This window comes from Daphnia magna, linkage group LG10, assembly GCF_020631705.1.
Source record: "Daphnia magna isolate NIES linkage group LG10, ASM2063170v1.1, whole genome shotgun sequence".
Classification (NCBI taxonomy): Eukaryota; Metazoa; Arthropoda; class Branchiopoda; order Diplostraca; family Daphniidae; genus Daphnia; species Daphnia magna.
Window position 1 is genome coordinate 6,978,756 of NC_059191.1, and position 17,382 is coordinate 6,996,137.

Sequence of the window (17,382 nt, forward strand, 5' to 3'; positions counted from 1 at the left end):
CCAACTTTGGTCGGCAGTTGTGGCCGATCGATTGAACCCGTTGAATATCAATGCTTTTTTTTTTTTTCTTCGGATGTATACCTATAAAATTTGTCGATTGAGCGGGTGGACGATCCAGGAAGTTTGAACGATATCTGGCGGCCTAAAAGTTGGAATAACTTTCGTTCAGATTTCCTGAACATTTGGCCATTTGCCCGCGGTAAAGCCGTAACGACTGTATTACATCGCATAAAGACACACACACGCACTCAAGTCTTTCATTTTGTGTGTGTGTGTCTGTGTGTGGAAGGCGTGTCTTTAATCCACGAACGGAGAACAAAAAAAAAAATTTGGAATCGTTCCCGACTTGCGGATGACAGTTAATTGCAATGATATCAAATACATCTTGTACGCTGCAATATTTGCGTTTCTGATTTATAGAGGCACGCCCTTTTTTTGTTTGTTGACAGTTTGCCACTATAGGTGCCAGAATTCGGGGAACCTCTACAACCAAACAGTTCTCGCTTTGTCTTGTTCGTGTAACGATCCAATTAGTCTCCCGCTGAATTCCCCCCTATTTTTTTTTTGTCTTGACGGAAATGTTGTTATTAAACTTGGATGACACGCTGCCACGCACACGTGTAAATAAATTACGCCATTTATTTATGCGACCACCTCTTTTTTTTTTCCTTCACCGGTTATATTCTACGCGTTATATCAAATTAAATATATTGGATGGTGATTCAACTGCTCGAATAGATTGCGAATCGAGTCATTTTCTTCGCATCGATTTCAAAGCTATTAACCACATCCTCGTGTTTCCACGGAGAGTCCCGCCAACCTTGTCAAAACAGTTAATTAGTGGCAATAAATAGTTGATTCACGTCTCCCTTTTTGTTTACGAATCACGCACGTGAATAGCGAGACTTAAAAACATACATACATATATAAGCCATGACAAATTAACAACTATATTATTCTATAATATTCAACGGCTAAAGCTTTTCGGTTCACAGTTGAATTCAACATTGTTCAGATCAATGGAAATGCAGGCCGACACTCACAGTGGCTTTTTTTTTCTTTTCGTGACAGAGGATGAACCAGATCAAAAAAAGGACGCGTCTCTTCCACCACTCGTGAGCCCCCGCGCGCGTGTCATACGATCCCGCCACTTTGTTACGTCGGCATCACAGTCGGATAGGGTTTTTATTAAGAAAAGACAGCTCTATTCCCAATTTTTTTCTTTTCTTTCTTAAAGCTGTTAAAAGGAAAGAAAATAATATTTTTAAGGGTGTAAAAAAAAAAAAAACTAAATTTCTTTTCCGCTCTGGCGGTGGAACTCGTAAAACATCTCGTAGAGCGCGGATGAATTTCTCCCATTTATGAAACCACGAGAGACGTTTTCCGTTAAGAGTCTCGAGCAGATGATGAATAGTGACGTCGTAAGGGAAATTATTACGGGAGAAGACGTATCAAGCTTAACCTCATTTCCGGTTTATGTATTTTTTATTCCAAGCCCATATAGGAAACAAACGTCGCCAGACTTCCTCATATCTATCGATTTACATGTCTGTTCGTGCACGCCATTTTATTAGTTTTCAACCGACCAAAAAAATATATATATGGGGGAAGAAAAGAAAAGAACGATATTGGTTTGTGAACCTCTTATCGATCAAAAGTCCTTTTTTTTTCTCATCAATATTCACTGAAATATTACACGCACAAAGACTCTCATCAAACATTCGAACGTCTCTTGATTTATTAAAAAAGCTTTTTGAAATAACAAAATACTAGAGCCTCCCATCCAAGTAATTGCACAAAATTCGAAAATTCACCTTGAAATTTAGGCCAGCAAATTTGAAGGAAATAAAAAGCAAAACAAACAGAAGAGTCGAGACCATTCGTATAAAGACACTTCCAATGTTTCCAGGTTATGATCGATGCTTAATCCGATTGGAAATGATGACGACCGGCTATTAGTAATTTCTTGGGTGTGTAGCCCCAACAAAAAAAGGAAAAAAAAAAAGGGTCAATCTTTTTTTTCTTCGGCCGTTTGTATTTTGTCGACGTTGGCCAAAGCTTTTTCTGTTTTTAACGACGCAAAAATGAACGTTGTGCCCAGGCTGATTTCCCCAGTGAATGTTAAAGCAGCATACAAGAAATATTACAAGGCCTATAGCAACAAAAAGAAGAAACCCACGAAAAAAAAAAATATTTTTCCTGCTGGTTTGGGGCGCAGCCATTTTGTTTCATAAGAAAAACGTTCAGTGATGACCAAGCTGGAAAAAAAAAGTGGGGCTCACCAAACAATTCTTAGAAAACCTGGACATTAGGAACTGAGGAAGGCCACGTCTCTCGAGTCATCGCAGCCTTTAATTGTTATCGAATTAAGATCACAACAAATAACAGCTGATTCAAGAAAACTCTCTGCCGACGAGAGGAAAGAGAGCGATTCCAGGTAGAACGGGTGGTCCTCTTCTCCTGCCGACCCCATTTTGCCACCCAACCGAGTACCTGACTGTTGCGGGTGAGGGTAAGCAAAGGGCACCCTGGTTCGTGTCGGTTACAGAACGCCGCGTGTAACCTTGAACGGTTTTCAAACGAATTGTTAGGTCACTTGCGGATATCCGACGATGGATTAAACGGCACCATTCTAATCCGGAAATAAGAGCCGTTAATTTTGAATCTATTTCCGAAAAAATCCGATCGAAATGAAGCCGAAAAAGTTTGTGTGTCCGCGTGGTTTCGTAACCGAGTCCAACAAGGGTACGATATTTTTTTTTTGCCATGAAAAGGAATGGAAGATTTCCCCGTAACTCTGATCAAAGGGTGGGGTAGCCATCTCATCCTCCATTCGATTTGCTTACCAACGTGGATATCTACAAACCCCTGTTTCCTTATTTTTTTCTGTGTATTATTGTCGACGTGTCCAAACGATTTGGACGGGTGGGCTGTTGGGGTGAAGATTCTGGGAATAAATCTACAATTTGCCACATGGAAAGATGAAAATGCGTGTGAGGTGGTGGCGCTCGGCAAAAAGGATGGATTGGATTCACCCCCAAAGCTACCCCCTTCTTCGTGAGGGTGACCCTATAAATGGGACGACCTCACTTGCAAAAATCAACAGTTGTCTCTTGCATCTTCTCCAAGTCAGTCCAGTTCCAGTCTCTTCTTCTTTTTTATATTATTTATTTTTTTTAAAATCAATTTGAGTTCTTAATTCATTTTGGTGGTGTTTGTTATTTACAAGGCTTGTCTCGGCGACTTCTGCTGGTTAGTGGTAACATTGATTACGTTTAAACGTTGCACTAACCGGTAGTGGGACGCGGTGATGACGCATGCAACACATTAAAGTAAAAGCCTGTTAAGATTGTGTGTGAAAAAATGTCGTTATCTTTTTTTTGAATTCGAATCAACGTTTATGTGCCGACCTTGAGCAGCCAATTGCATAGTAGCTTTATTTCTTTGCACTGGCCTGCCCAGGGGCGCTGTGTAGACCATCGACGTCATGACAACTAAACGTTATTTTAACCTTACGATTCTACAGAAAAATTTTCACATTTGGGATGTTTTGCTCGAAATAGAAAATGTTCGCAACAACAACGTTCGTCATTGACTTCGAAACGCCCAGTTGCTTTGTGGCATCAAGACTTCATTGCACTGTACGGTTCGAGGCGAATGACGAGAAACGTGAGAAAACTACTATACTCGCCATTTTGTTTTATTCATTTTCTTACTGTAATTTTTGTGGAAATCAATACAAACCTTGCATGCTATTCATTTATTGTTATCGTCAGCTTTTTTCGCATTGTTTCAAAAGTCTTAAAACTAAGTTTGGGTCGTTGGTAAAGTTGCAAGGTTTTGAAAAGGTGAAGTGTCGATTGTCGACATTGAGCTTTTGCAAGGCCGCGATGTTGCTGAATAATAAACTCGAAATAATTTTGGTTGAAAAGAGTTTACTGCGCATGTCATGATTATTTGGGGTGTTCTTATCCTCCCTTGGCATAAGCTTCCACGTTTGTGTAAATCTTCTTACCAGCGTGCTTCCATCGAAGGGTTTGCCAGTCGCGTTGTTCATCGTCGTAGGGAACAGACGTCCATTTTTGTTGCTCTCACAGTGTGCCCTAATTCATTGCTGGAATTGTTTTTGCTGCTTGCGAGTACGACGAGTGTGAATCGGTAAGAAGTTTTTTTAAGTTTCCAAACCATTTCATTACTTTTTTTTTACGTTCTGGTGTGCAACACTATGCAAAATCTGTTGATCTTGTTACATCGCATGTCGGGTGGAAATAAATTCTGGTGGTGCACTCACCTGGATTAGGATTGCTTTCGTTCTGACGGGAATTACATTACTATTATTTTTTCTCCTCCTCTTCCCCGTTAGGTTATTGACGTTGCAAGTAATTTGCTCTACATAGTGCTCTCGCGTTGCATGGGAATCCAATCTGGTCCTGATAGTCCGTTGGGAATAAGGTGAGCATCAAATGTGATTAAACCACTACCGTCAATTTTGATTAAGTGAAATTTTCGAGCCCTGCGTTCATCGTGATGAACTTGGAAGAGGAAGTCGATCGAGATTTAGAGAATGTTCGAGCATTGTGATTGCATCCATATTTATCTTTATTCCGTCCAAGTAATTAAAAGAGATCGCCATTTAAAATTCTTTACGCGACGTTGCCACTTGTCAGTTTTCATTAATTTTTGGGAGCAACCCTTTTAAAATTCATGTTTGGAAATGAATATTCAGCAATGCAACCAGGCCTATCGGATTGGTTCTTTAAATGCATTCAAGTTAAAATTAATTGAATTTAACGGGCTTCGATTTCACTAAATGTTGTTTATTCCGTCAGCTCTTTTTCCAAAATTCTTAGGTAAAGGATTCTTCCAAGAAAAGCAATTGAAAACACTTTATTTTCACTTGAGATAATTCATTTTTATTATTTAGAACTATAATTTTTTTTTCTTCAATGAAGTGTTGTTGACAAATAATTTAGAATCTTAATATTTTTGTGACTGGAAATGAGCAATCCAAAGAGATTAAAGGAAGGGCTATTATTGGTCTGTCGTCGTCATTACATCTTTCCGCTGGATGCAAGGCCAGCAGTTGGAAAGGAATTCTCGTTGTAATCTCTTATTGCACCCTTCTTTTCTTGATTTTATTGGGTAAAAGGAGCAACAACAAAAAAAGCACAACAGGAATTAAGAGGATATTTATCGAGCATACTGGATAGGCTTTGAGATTTTCTTTTTTTATTTGATGGCAAAAAAATAAAATAATTGAGTGGATCCGCTAGGTGGCGAATATCTCGTCCACGGCACGTAAACAAATCGAATTTAAATTTATTTAAATCTTTTTTTTTTTTTTTTTTCGTGTTCAGATTTCCATCATAACTCTTGTGCATATCATTTGTCGGGCTTATGTATCGAGTAAAATCCAGGTGGCATATAAAACAGCCCAGGGATCGATATTATGCACATAAAGCAGCACATGCGACTTACTCATCGCCTTTTGTCAGCGCGTCCTCTTTGTTCATCCACTATGAATGTAGAGCGCACAAGTGAAGAACAAAATGTGTAGTTTCCTCTCTTTTTTTCGCAGCCAATAACCTTAGAGCTTTAAGTGGCCCCCCCCTCCATTATTTTTTACACCTGTTGCAAAGGTGTCGCGTTTTTTTCCCGCGTCGTCCCCGCGATCATAAAACGAAACACCCCGTCAAACAAACAAAAAACTAGGGGAAATTTAGGTCATGGGGGGATAAAAAATATTAGCGATATTTTGCTCACGACGTGGTAACTGGCCCAAAACAAAACAAAAAATCCGTGATACACTCACGCTCTCAGCTGGAATCTCGTGTAAGTGCTATGTCCTAGAATGATATCTAGGTAACCGTTGTGCAGCTTGATTCTCTTTCTACCATTTTTTATTACAGCACAGAAAAAGAAAAAAGAAAAAGGAATGTGTTTATATATCGTGAGCGAAGAACACCGGGACACTGAAAGGCACTTTCGTCGCGTGCGGTGTATATGCTATTAGAAGTTAGGCTATATATAACCCCCAACACTTAGAAAAACAACGGGGGGAAGGGGGGAGGAAGGAGAAGAAGAGAAATTTTCATTCTCGGCATATTCGATTGCTTTTCTTGTTTGCTGTAAGTACGGCAAGAAATGATTGTCTTTTTATCCCGTCACGCACGCGACGTTGCCAATCTTTTTATCAACAAAAGAAGAGAGAAGCAGATTTTTTTTTTGTTTTTTTTTTTGTGAAAAGGAACAACAGAAAACTTTTGAAAAGTTTGAAGGACGTGAACAGAAAGTGATAAGACGTCAATTTGTGTGTAGAGGAAAGAAAATAGTTTGAACGTGACTAATCGTCAATCGTATACATCCACGTCATCTTTTTTTTTTTCTTTTCTTTTCCCTCCAAGCTCCCAGTTTATCCCGTTTGCTCCTTCTCTCCCGAAAAGGATGAGAAAGAAGAAGAACGGACGGGATAAACCCGCAGGAAATAAAAAAATTGTCAACCCACAGTCAACAGACTATTCATCACCTTGACAAATGATTTCGATCGATACATCGATCCGTTTTTAATCTTTTGTAGCTCTCCTGTCTTTAAAAAATAAAATAATATTAATAACAACGTTCCTTTTTGTTTTTGAACTTGTTTGGAATTTCAGGCGGGGTTTGTGTATAGTCTCGACACGACCGGATGTCTAAAAAAAAACTATATCCGAATCGGAAAAGAAATGGCAATCATTCAGGAGGAAAACTTCGGCTCAAGTTAAAGAATCTAATCCTTGTGAGTGGGGGCCGCAAATCTGAGCAGGCGGAACTTTTGTAATAGTATTGTGACATGCGAAGCTTTCACGATCGAGGACCTGATGATGCATTGTATCGGGAGTTGTATCCTCGCGTGTTTTGAGGTACACAACTACAGAGGCCAATCGTTTGATTTTCTATGCCCAGTTCATTTAAAAAACAATCGAAAAGTCGATCAAAATGCACTCGAACTTGCGACAGTGCGTGATGGTTGTGAGTTCACCTTTCAGTGATGTCAATAACGAGAGCCCATGCCGATAGAAACCAAAGCTTTCAATGTCACAGTCACGCGAAAACGGTTCCAATGCGCTAAAGGTTTACATTACAATCGTCATTCAACTGAAAATTTAATTCTAAAATCAATAAAAACAAACAATTTCGCAGTTTGAACAATTACTACGCCCTTAGTTTGGAACCCGTGAGCGTTCGCATGTTCAAACTTTTTGCGGAATGGAAACTTTGTGCGGATGCCGGGAACCATCAGCTCCATTTCCCATTGGGCGTCGGCAATCCAAAAAAAAACAAAACAAACAAACAAAAAAACTAGCGATTATGGATGTACACACTGTTGTCTGTCGTCCCTATGTTTGCGGTTATATTATACACATAATGGCATTTGTATTCGGTTACCCGGGTGCGCGCAACTCACGCTCAAAGAGGGGAGAAGAAAATAGACGTACGTGACCGACCCATTTCCTTGTGTATGTATATATTTTAGCCAAAAATGGGGACGTGTTTCTTTCGTGCGGATGTATAGCATCGTCTTTTGTGAGCGGAGAACAGTTTCGAACTCAATCACGCGATCGTAACGAACTCGTCTCTATCCCAACGTCAGACCACAAAAAGAGAGAAGGAAATGAATTGAAAATGTTTCAAATTTCCCGGTGCATCATCGGAACGTATAGGTGATGTACATTGTGTGACATAATCAGATTTCTAGAAGAAAAGCAGCCATATTTTGACGCTTTCCGTTTTCTGTCAGCGAAAGGGATGAAAGCTTTTTTACTCTTTGGGATCTGTCGTTGTTTAGATTGGCACAGCTTGACGTCTGGGGGTTAAATAAAACGCGATCCAAGTCAAAAGCGTCCTGGGATATTCAATAACAAACAACAATAACCCAATCTGGTAAACCAGCTGTAGTTTAGACGTTCGAAATACGCGCGCTAGGTAAGAAATAGAACCTTTGAAAAAAGCTTTCTAAATGTTTCAACGAAAATGCTTGTGTCAATACCCTAAAAGCCTTGTGATTGGCTAAAAAGAAATGTAAAATTCAGGTTTTCCCCTTTTTTTAATATGTCTAATGTAAACATGTAGTCAATAGTTAGTCGCCCTTTGACGTAGGAATTCTCGATGCAACCCGCAACACAAATAGAAAACGAGATTAATAAAGCTACCATTAGAATGATAGCGTTTGATCATAGCATCGCTACAATCGACCGCATTTCTTAGTTCGGCGGATTATTTTTAGAAAAATTTCCCTCCGCCAGAGTTCACAGACACACGTGCGTATAATGAATGACGAGAATGATATGCTTATTCATCTTGTAGATTGTCATTTTGCCAATGTCGTATTTCCTATTGCAATGATAACACGTAAGGAAATCAAATAGAGCAATACCCCCGCTTTCCCCGTTCTCGTGTGAGATCCCGTGTACTTCTCCTAATGGATATAGAAGAACATTTTTTTCATCCCATCCATGAAAAAAAAAAAAGTTTTCTTTTCTGCCGTGTGTTCATGGCGATGGTATTACAACAACTCGTAGTAGTTTGTTGGTAACAAAAATCGTGCGGCTTGCTCTCTCGCATTTTACTTGCACTACAAAGATCATCAAAGAAAGTACAGTCGGGGGGGAAAAGCCAACTATAACCAGTATTCCCATAGCTCTCTTTTTGGCCGATAAAAGATTGTGCTGGGATTGGAAAAAAAAGGCAACAAACTGGGCCGGCTTTTTTTTTTTTGGCCACATAAAGATTTTCTTGATTTAAAAATAAAAAAAAAAAAATACTATTCTATTTTCCCTTTTTATTTAAACACTTTCATGGATTGTAGAGTGTACTACGCTTATTACCTCTTTTTGCAGTTTCTTCTTCTTTTTTTTTTTTATGATACATTTCTGTTGTTTTTCTTGTTGGCTACCATGTTTGTACAAACCGACTGGCTGTGATGGGCGGCTTACCGGAGCGTGCACACATTTTGTATCCCGTGGCTCTTAGAAAAAAACAAACTGCTATTCCAAAGCCCTCCCCCGTCTTTTCTTTTTAAATATTTTGTTGCCCTAATTCATGTTAAGAAAATGAAAAAAAAAAAAAAAAAAAAATAATAATAACATTTTTTTAAGTTTAGACGAGTTACGATATTCCCCCCCCCCCGTCCGCAGTCTCACCACGGAAGACAAGAACTAATGAAACATTATGTAAGAGGAACGGACACAACATCCAGCGCACAAGAAATATAAGGGATCCTCATAACATATCAACCCCACAGCGTTTTTATATTACAGTGTCGTATATGCTTAGATATTGATTTATTTGATGCCATGATGTCGTGTGAGCTCACTCGCTTCGTTTATCTCGCCAGCATCTATTTTCGGGGGGGTGCAGGGCGCCAGCAAATGATTTCCCTTCATCCCGCACACTCTCCGTATGTGATTCTGTAACTCAATTATCATCATGGCGGGTTTTTGTACTCATCAGAAAATATCTCTTCTAATTCTTGATTGTGCACATCATCTTTTCCATCTTCTTAACTTATTTCTTTGTTTTTTTAATGTTTTTTTATTTATTTTCTTTTTTGCTTTAGAAAAACAAGAACTTGTTACCAAATCGAATCAATAAAAAAAAAACATTGAAAGACGACAGCACAGGAGGTGAATATCCAGACAAAAACGAGGTAGAAAGGAAAGACGATGAAGCGTGGAATTTTGCTGGACAAGGACGGCTGATCATGTGCGGCTGGCCGAAATCGCATCTCACAAAAGTTCGTGCTTGGCTGCCAATTTCAATCAACTTCAGCTTCAGGACCCCTGGGCAGCGGCAAACGGTAGCACCACAACGAGCAGCCGTTCGGGGCTATTGATCTGCAGCGGACAACTGCAGGCGGCGGATGGCGATGCTCGAAGCTGCTCTTCCGGCTACGACTACCGAAGTCTTGCGTTCCACATCAACAGTTGGCTGGATAATCTTCCGGCGGTAAATCCTTTAGAATTTTTTATTTAATTAAACGTAACGTGTGACGTAATTAATGCAAATTTTCTTTTTGAACCGCATGTCCAGGATTCGAAATGGAACAGGTCGTTGGTGGCGGTGAGGATCGCCGGAGCGGCGCCGGATACTTTGCTGGCCGATCATTTGTACCAAAGTATCCGTCGTGAATTAGTTGGCCAAGAAAAAGATTGTACAACAACAGCCGATGGACACTGGACAGAGCGAATCGGTTGTCAACTGGCCAAGGATACGCGTCTGACGATTGTACTGGCCGGAATCGATCGACTCGATTCGTGGGGCCTCATGTCGCTCGACAAGCTTCCGGAGAACGTTCGACTCATCGTCACATGTTCCAGCCCGCTGAAAGACGTCCGCGGATGGACAACCGTTCACATGTCTTGCCCAGGAGGACCTCCGCCCTCCGCATGGTCTTCGGACGCAATCCTGGCTTCCTTCACCTCCTCCGCCGACACGATTGACGCCATTTTGACGCCGTTCTTTGACAATATCGAGAACCAGTATCCGGCGGATTTCGTCCGTAAAACATGCGCCGTCATGAACCTAGCTTCTGGCATGGCCGGATGTAATTCTTCCGGGCTGACGGAAGAGGAATGGCGTCAATGTCTGGAATCCCTGTCCGTGGGCGACAGTCTCCAACAACACCTCGGGCAGTTGATCCAATCATTAGGTACACCGCACACAACAACCCCCCCTATCGGATGAGACGACAAACTCCCAGTTCTAATTGAATTCCTGAATGAAATTGAAAACAATAAGCAAAGTAGAGAGAGGGGGCCCTTATTAACTAGCACAATAGAACCCCACCTTTGTGCAACAACACACTTTGAAAATGGCCCTTTCAGTTCGATAAAAATGTGTTGACGTTATTGATGGAATAGGAGCGTCGCTGAGCGCCATCTGTTCTTAAAATTCTCCCTCGTTTGCCTTTCTTGCTTATATTGACGCATTCGCCTGACTCTAAAACGTAGTCAATTTGCATTTGGACTATCGATCCACTTGTTAGACGCCCTTCTTATCCGAGTGGATGCTCATTCGGCTTCCGGCGGACTCACGACACCGGAAAGAGGTGACGAGGATCGTCGATTGGAATTGCCACTCTCCTCGGCGTACACTTGGAGTCAACCGGCTTTGTCATTTGCCCGCCGGAGATACAAACAGAGTGAAAACTTGGCCGCGTCTGCATTTACCGCCATCCCATCCGCATTGAAATGCAACGAAAACAACAGCGTCGTTGATGCGTCCGTCGCCGCGCTTCGCTGGCTCGCTCGTTTCTATTCGATTGTTGGTATGGAAAACACATTCATTTGGTTGCCCTGGGCAGTTCGTCCAGTTGACAAACAAAAAAAATGACAACCGTTTTTTTGTTTTGTTTTGTTGTTTTTTTTAATTCCTCTGGTTACGTTGGTGATTCTCTTCAGGCGAAACGTCGATTTACCTGGAACGAGATCTATTCGAGGAAACTTTGTTCGATTGGAGGACGTGGCGGATGGCAGCACGTGCTGGAAGGCTCGGTTTGAGCCTCATTTCGGCCAGCGTTCAGCAGTCGTCTATCCGATGGATCGACTCTCATCTCTGGCTACTCGAACGCTCTTTGCCCTGGATCAGTCAAGTCGATTGCAACGACTGCGGTGTTATAGCATTGCAACAGCTGGCTAGCCAGTTGATAGTGGCTCTCAAACCTTACGCAGGTACGAAAAGAAAACTAGAGAATTTGTTGTTTCAAACAAGACGTTTCTTTATTTCCTTTTTTTTAAAAATCAATAGATAAAGAGAATAGCAACAATCACTTGTGGCGATTGTATTGCGATGCCCAAACGGAATGCGATCAATTTAGCGGACCCGTTCTGGTGTCCATGCCATCCGGCTGGAACTGGAATCATTCAGGGAAGCCACTAGAAAGAAAAGGTTTGGTGTTTGCCTTGATAAGGCAGATTTTGTTGGTTTTTTTTTTTTCCAGCCCCTTCCAATATAAATGACTCGTTTCTCTGGTTTCTCTTTTTCCTTCCGCCTACATCCGCCACGGCTCTTTTTCCCAACAGTGGACGTCTTCCAGCGCGAGCCGATTCAATTAATGACCGCCAGTCCAGATGGCCAGTGTCTTGTCTTGGTCACAGCCGATCCTATTGATCCTTTCTTCAGCCTATCGTCGGCCACCGGACGCCGGATAGCCGTTTATAAAGGCCACAGTGGCCGCGTGACTTGTGTTCACGTAACAGGCGACGGCCGTCACGTTATTAGCGGGAGCGAAGACCTCAGCGTCATCGTCTGGGATTTTTACAGCGGCAACATCGCACTGCGGATCAGAGAACATATCGCATCCGTCTCTGTCGTGTCGTCCGTTGTTTCCAGCTCGCTGATTCTCACCGGAGGAGAGGATAGTATTGTTATGTCATTCCAATGGCAGCCGGGCAAAGGTCAAAACTCAGAGTCTCGACTGGCTCGCATCGATCATCATCGCGGACCGATCACTGCGCTGGCCGTCAATCATCGGGATGATGTTTTAGTGTCCGCTTCGCAGGATGGGTCCATTTGTCTGTGGTCGCTGGATGACTGGACGCTGCTGAATCTGATCGAAGTCGGACAACCTGTTGGACACGTCACTCTATCACGAGACGATGTCTTCCTATTGGCCGTCGGATTGGAGGATGGATTTCCTCGACTCTTTTCGCTCACCACAGGCTCCTCACTCAGAACTTGGACGGACCTGCCCATTAAGGTAAATATTTACGCTGAAATGCTTCAAAGATGAATTGATTAATTTTGTTTTCATTATTATCTAAACAAAGGTGGTAGGGGCGGTGATTGTTGGTGGAAACGGCCATTCCCACGCTGCCGTGATGGCCGAAGACGGCCGGCTGATGTGTTACGATTGCCATAGCGGCCAGTTGATCCACGCACTGTCAATCGATTATCCAGGCAAAAGTGCGGCAGCATCGTCGTCTTGCTGTACTCGGACTGATGATCCTCGTCTCTTTTTTCATTCAGGTTTGAAAATTTCAAGTCCAGCGTAAAACAAAATGTTGCTTAAGTTTTTCATCGTTTAGTGGCTAATAAAGTGAAGATGTGGCTGCTGCGCTACGAAGAGAAACGGCCCGTGGTGGCGGTGACCAGCCCGATGACTTATCTGGCCATGTCGCCACTAGATGGCGCCGCTGTGGCGACCGGTGACCGCTCGGGCCAAGTTCAATTGTGGCGGGCTTCCAATTTATCGAAGATCGCCCAGTGGGGCCATCTATCGGCGCCCGTCAGCATCGTTAACTTTGACGCCGCTGGACTGTACGTTCGCCTCGGCGGCTGAAGACGGAACGGTGGCCGTCTGGCACTTGGATGCTGGACAAACTCTTCCGGCCACTCAGATACACCCAATCGGTTGTAGGGTAAACCAATTGGCCATCATGGCAGACTGGAACGGCTATGCCGTTTCGTGCGATTCAAATGAAACGGTCATCCAGTGGAAACTGGGCACCGGAGAAATCATGCGGCAATGGAACCTGGCCGCTTCCAAACTCCTTGTAGTGGCAAACAACACTCGCTGGATGGCCGGATCCACGAGATCCAACAGGTTCCTTCTTTTTATTTATTATTACTATTATTATTTTTTTTAAATCTTTCAGGAGTTATAAGTTTTAATTAATCGCTTGCAACAGTGTCCGGCTGTGGTCGCTAGACTTGACTGAGGAACACAAAGAAGCGGTAGCTGTCAGTCACGCCGAAGAAGTTTTGTGTCTCACATGTACGCCGGACAGCCGCTACCTCATCACGGGCTCTAAAGATTCGTCGCTGAAAATGTGGGATGTTCTAGCCGGACCAACCGACAAAGGTGGCAAATTGGTTCAAATTATGGCCGGACACGGCGATCACGTCACTGTCGTTGTTGCCGCCCACGTTGCCAATGTCCCTGCCCTGGCCAACATGGCCAACAGTAAGCATTTACTGGTGGTTTCCGGCTCGCGTGACGGTCAGCTCATTATTTGGGATGCCCAGCACGGCTGCGAAATCCATTCCATGAGACGGCACGTGTCCACTGTCACTTGCTTGAAAGTTACAACTGATGGCTCCGTTGTTGTGTCCGGTGAGTGTTCAACGTTTCAAGTTCATCTTCAGCCCGATGATTGTTCGTTTTGTCTCGCGTTTATTAGGCTCGGAAGATGGGACGGTGCGCGTCTGGAACATGAGATTGGGCACTAGCCTATCATCTTTCGCCTTAGATTGCCCTGTATATCAGGTATAAATAGTTGTGGTTAATTAGAGTTCAGTCCAAACAATTGCGTTTTTATCTTTAATTGGTTTTTGCAATAAGATTGTCATGTCACCCGACGCATCCAGAATGTGGATCAGAATGGCTCAAAAAGCCATTCCAGCTATTTTGGATCTTAGACATACACCGGCTGTTCTAGTCAAAACAGAAGTGGCTTCTCGTCCAGCTTCGCCAGGTATGAATTTATTGTGTTCAAGAGTCTTTAGATTTCGTGATGACACTTGTCTCTTGGCTACCAGTTCACCTGAAGAAAGCACCACCAACGCGTCGTCTGCTCAAGAAGGAAATCTCACTCGACTCGTACACCTGGCTGAAGCGATATGGATCGAAGAACGGGGGCAGCCAACAACATCACAATCAAATGGCCGCTCACGCTCAGCAAATGTCAGTTTCACCGTCTGCAACGGTCGAGTCTGTCCTGATGAAACTGTCACGACGCAATTCGTTTTGCAACGTGCCAGAGTCTGCAGAGACGTGAAGAAAGAGTCACTTGTTATGCAAATTCCAGGAGATGCACCCTATACAGTATATACATTTGTGTTTCCATTCGTTTTTATTTAAACGTATTAACCTTATTCCGTTTCACACGTCAGTCATTGGCCGCTTGATTTTCTAATGCTATTTATCAAAAGAAACAAAACAAAAAGTGCACGTACACATTTCAATTCGTCTTTCTATCCCACCAACCTGATCTCAAAAGATGGGTCGATTCTTCTTTGGTGAATGAACTATTTTAAATGTCCATATCGTCCCTACGGCCGGCGTTTTCCCGCACGTCTGCACAAACTTGTTCGTGCATTACTTAACCAAAGAAATAATGTGCTATATAGTCACCGACACTTGACACAAGTGACACAGTTTCCCAGACATTTATTCAACGTTTTGTTAAGTGTTTTTTTTATTTCGAAAATCATGTGTATCGTGCTGCCATGAAGAAATAATGTAATTATATTAAGTGGTTGGAACTTGAATGTATTCCGTTTCCCTTTGCGAGACAATCAGCGAATGAAATCTCTAATTCCTCCCTTTACCAACCCTGCCTGCTTAGTGTCAATAAAAGTCTAGGTTACTCTGCCCTCTGAACCTCTAAAAAATACAAAATAAGCCAATCAGGAACAAAACAAAATTAAAATTACAAATCAGATCCTGTTAATAAATATTTAAAAAAAAACATACTTTCTCACGATGTATTTAGACTTACTTTGCACGCACTCTAAACGTCTTCTTCCCACCTTTTACAAATATTGAAAGCATTTAGAAAATAGAAAGAAAAAACCGGTAGAGCTAAACTAGCGATTACAATCTTGTCATTAGATGATGCACAACGTGATGTGCTGTTGAGAAGGAAAAAACTCTTACACTCCCGCTGTGAAGCACCAAGGACAAGCCACTCTAATCTTTCAAAAATAAGTTCTCTTTTCATTTATTCGTGTGCTTTGCGATACGAATATCTTTCTCTTTCACCTTGAATCGTTTCGCAGGAAACATCAAAGACGTTGGAAACGCGAAAAAAGTCGATAAACCAACATTATCGTACGACATTTCTATCAAAGAATCGTGATTGGTATAACCAAGACCCATATTTTCTTTTCTTTTTTCCCCGTCTTTCTTTTAAAGAAGGAAAGCAATAACAAACAAGATGAATTGATCCACAAAATAGACGTACAACTGCGTTATCTTTTTAAAATACAACGTAGAAATCTTTCGAGTAAGTGGCGGAAGGTTGCCCGGCAACCCTTCCACGTCGTCATGGAGTCCAGTGGCTACAGTTCCCAGTTGCATTACATACATGCGACGCAAGAGTCGATTCCACCGATGAAATGGACACAATTGTGCAGACTGCTTGTAAACACCTACTGCGTCGAACCCAATATGCCATAATTGATTTACGGCGTTTGACTTTCCTTTTTTCCTCCCAATGTTGTGATGGTCAACCAGGAGAGGTTAAAGGCCCGAAGAAGTCGTATAATAGTTTTTTATGTTACTGTATATCATCGTGGCAGTCAATAACACGAATGAAGGCTGTGAAATAGCGTTCGTTCTATCGTCCTTGACGTGCCCTGTCAAAATTCTTTGATTAATTAATTTTAAAAAGGAGAATCAAGAAATGTAAAGTGATGAATTGGAAACGAATGCAAATAAAATAAAATAAAATATTTCATTCATTATCCATTCTGTTGGGCTGCTTGCAATAGAACGAAAAATAGACAATAGAAGACAATAGAGGGAGTGTTGATGAGTGTTATGAGATCAGCTGATTTTTTTGGTAGTTGTTTGACGAAGAGTTGATGGCTCGGACATGCCACGTTCTATTGTCTGCAAATGAATGAGGCAGTTTTCAGTTTTTTCTCAAAAAAACACGTGGGATGTTTTGATTGCGTGCCGAGTCAAACGGTGGTACGAATTTAAAAAGGAGGCTTTCGAAGGAATTGGAATTTTTGTCAGTTAACATTTTTCATGGTGTTGCAATCTTCTGTATATGTCAATTCAGTGAATTGGGGTATTAGAAATTTCAGAGGGAAAAGCACCACATGGAAGACATGGCGTCATGTCAACTGAATTATTCAACAAGTCCGACATAATTTCCGGTGCACGTTCCTTAAAAGTTTTGATTACGAAAGCAAAAATGGTCAATCAATTATTACCATACGACATTTGGAGTTTTACTTTTTCCACACTCAATAAACATCGCCCAAAGGTAAGTTCAGACTACAGCGAACTCTTGTGGGTAATGCACATTTAGACGTGCAGTATGTTTAAACAGCTGTGCAGGTGTTCAAATTGAATAGTCAGACCATAACAAACAAAAAAAAAACAAAAAAACTCTTAATATGAAAGTCAATTTTGATTACATCTATAAATATAAAACTCACTTCCCGTCTAACTGACCGATTTTTCAAAAAATATTTTCCACATGATCCGAGTCCAGCTGAATATGTGCCATGGTCAACCGGTAGTTTTTTTTTCTTTCCTTTTTTTAACATTTCCATCTTTTTTGGTTTTAGATTGTTCACATTTGAGATTCATTTTCGTTTTCCTTTCTCTTTCTCGTTTAGTTGTCTTGGATTTCCCTTTATCGCTTCCTCTGCAAATGGGGTTTTCAA

The 17,382-nt window shown here is 41.8% G+C and overlaps 1 protein-coding gene and 2 long non-coding RNA genes across 3 annotated transcripts; 2 read left to right on the forward strand and 1 right to left on the reverse strand.

The window, feature by feature from the left end:
• The first annotated feature begins 3,175 nt into the window (after nucleotides 1-3,175).
• Nucleotides 3,176-4,452, forward strand: LOC123476840. The gene is made up of 2 exons (XR_006651739.1): nucleotides 3,176-4,158; nucleotides 4,364-4,452. It is a non-coding gene; the product is annotated as an uncharacterized LOC123476840 (long non-coding RNA).
• A 5,144-nt stretch (nucleotides 4,453-9,596) lies between these two features.
• On the forward strand, nucleotides 9,597-13,456 carry LOC116932000. Its single transcript, XM_045179697.1, has 8 exons — nucleotides 9,597-9,984; nucleotides 10,069-10,687; nucleotides 11,024-11,305; nucleotides 11,439-11,708; nucleotides 11,785-11,925; nucleotides 12,060-12,736; nucleotides 12,807-13,005; nucleotides 13,065-13,456. The coding sequence occupies exons 2-8, from the start codon at nucleotides 10,303-10,305 to the stop codon at nucleotides 13,316-13,318; spliced, it is 2,208 nt and encodes a 735-aa protein (XP_045035632.1). The 5' UTR covers nucleotides 9,597-9,984; nucleotides 10,069-10,302; the 3' UTR covers nucleotides 13,319-13,456.
• Nucleotides 13,457-16,434: 2,978 nt separating this feature from the next.
• On the reverse strand, nucleotides 16,435-17,049 carry LOC123476841. The gene is made up of 2 exons (XR_006651740.1): nucleotides 16,946-17,049; nucleotides 16,435-16,876 (listed from the first exon to the last, which is right to left on the reverse strand). It is a non-coding gene; the product is annotated as an uncharacterized LOC123476841 (long non-coding RNA).
• Nucleotides 17,050-17,382: the final 333 nt, after the last annotated feature.

Coding starts and splice junctions, on each gene's coding strand:
- LOC116932000 (XM_045179697.1), top strand. CDS start 10,303: ATGTCGCTCGACAAGCTTCCGGAGAACGTTCGACTCATCGTCACATGT. Junction 10,688..11,023: donor GCAGTTGATCCAATCATTAG/GTACACCGCACA, acceptor TCCACTTGTTAG/ACGCCCTTCTTATCCGAGTG. Junction 11,306..11,438: donor TCGTTTCTATTCGATTGTTG/GTATGGAAAACA, acceptor GATTCTCTTCAG/GCGAAACGTCGATTTACCTG.